Consider the following 922-nt stretch of genomic DNA (forward strand, 5'->3'; position numbering starts at 1 on the left):
GGGCCACGTACAGGATGAAGGTCTCCTCCCAGACAGGGTTGAGGGTCTGGGTGATGACCTGGGTGCGGTGGGTCTGCTCCTCCGGGATAGTATGCCTCACCACAGCCTTCTGCCGGTGCCGGGACCCAGGGCTGTCCCCCGGCACGCCCACCCCCTGCTCAATGCCCAGCAGGCAGTAGGGGTCACTGAGTCCTGGGGAAGGGGGGAAGGACGAGGCCGCCAGGGTGTTGGCCGGGCTCCCTGGGAAACTCCCTCATCACCCCACAGGCAGAGCCCCTGCCCATCCACAGACTCGAAGGGCCCCGGGGCCAGCAGCACCCGGGTGAGCCCTGGGGGACGTCCGGGAGATGGGAGCTCCCGCCGAGTTCTGGAACAGCCCGATGGGGAGAAGGAGGAGTTGGGAAGAAGGCCCTCAGGGCCCCTCACCCTCTACTCACCACTGACATCTTTGCCCAGAATGCCCTTGGCTTGTTTCACTGTCGCCTTCAGACAAAATATTGGCTTCTGGAAGGACGGGAGGGTGAGCCTGAGTCCCGGAGGGAGCTGGGGTTCCCGTCCCCTGTCCTCGCCTACGGCGGTCCTGGACCAGGGTTACCTCAAGCTTCTGGACCTGCTGCAGCAGCTGCTGGTGCTCCTCGGGCCCCATGTGGAAGGCCTGGGGGGGTGGGAGCGGAGGCGGCTTGGGGCACAGGGCGGGGGCGGCCGGGCTGGGAGGAGAGGACTCCTGAGTCCAGGCTGCAGGATGGGGGCGGAGCGGGGGCCGGACTCACCTCCTGCAGGTATCGAAGCAGCTCGGAGGCCTCAGTCACATGGTTGGGCTCGGGCTGCCCCAGGCGGTGCAGGATGGTGTAGACAGCTTCCTCGTAGAGCAGGGCCCGCTGAGGCACAGCAGGTCACCTCAGGGACCCCCGTCCGCCCACTG

At 67.1% G+C, this 922-nt stretch overlaps 1 protein-coding gene across 1 annotated transcript in view; it reads right to left on the reverse strand.

Moving 5' to 3' along the window:
- The window catches only part of LOC144223862 (protein unc-13 homolog D), a 13,861-nt gene that overhangs the window by 11,786 nt on the left and 1,153 nt on the right, over positions 1-922 (reverse strand). The window contains exons 3-6 of the mRNA XM_077754658.1: positions 771-878; positions 596-655; positions 438-504; positions 12-192 (exon numbers count right to left, since the gene is read on the reverse strand). Coding sequence (XP_077610784.1) covers positions 12-192; positions 438-504; positions 596-655; positions 771-878 — 416 coding nt within the window. The remainder of the gene's footprint in view (positions 1-11; positions 193-437; positions 505-595; positions 656-770; positions 879-922) is intronic.

This window comes from Crocuta crocuta, unplaced genomic scaffold, assembly GCF_008692635.1.
Source record: "Crocuta crocuta isolate KB4526 unplaced genomic scaffold, BGI_CrCroc_1.0 scaffold50, whole genome shotgun sequence".
Lineage (NCBI taxonomy): Eukaryota > Metazoa > Chordata > Mammalia > Carnivora > Hyaenidae > Crocuta > Crocuta crocuta.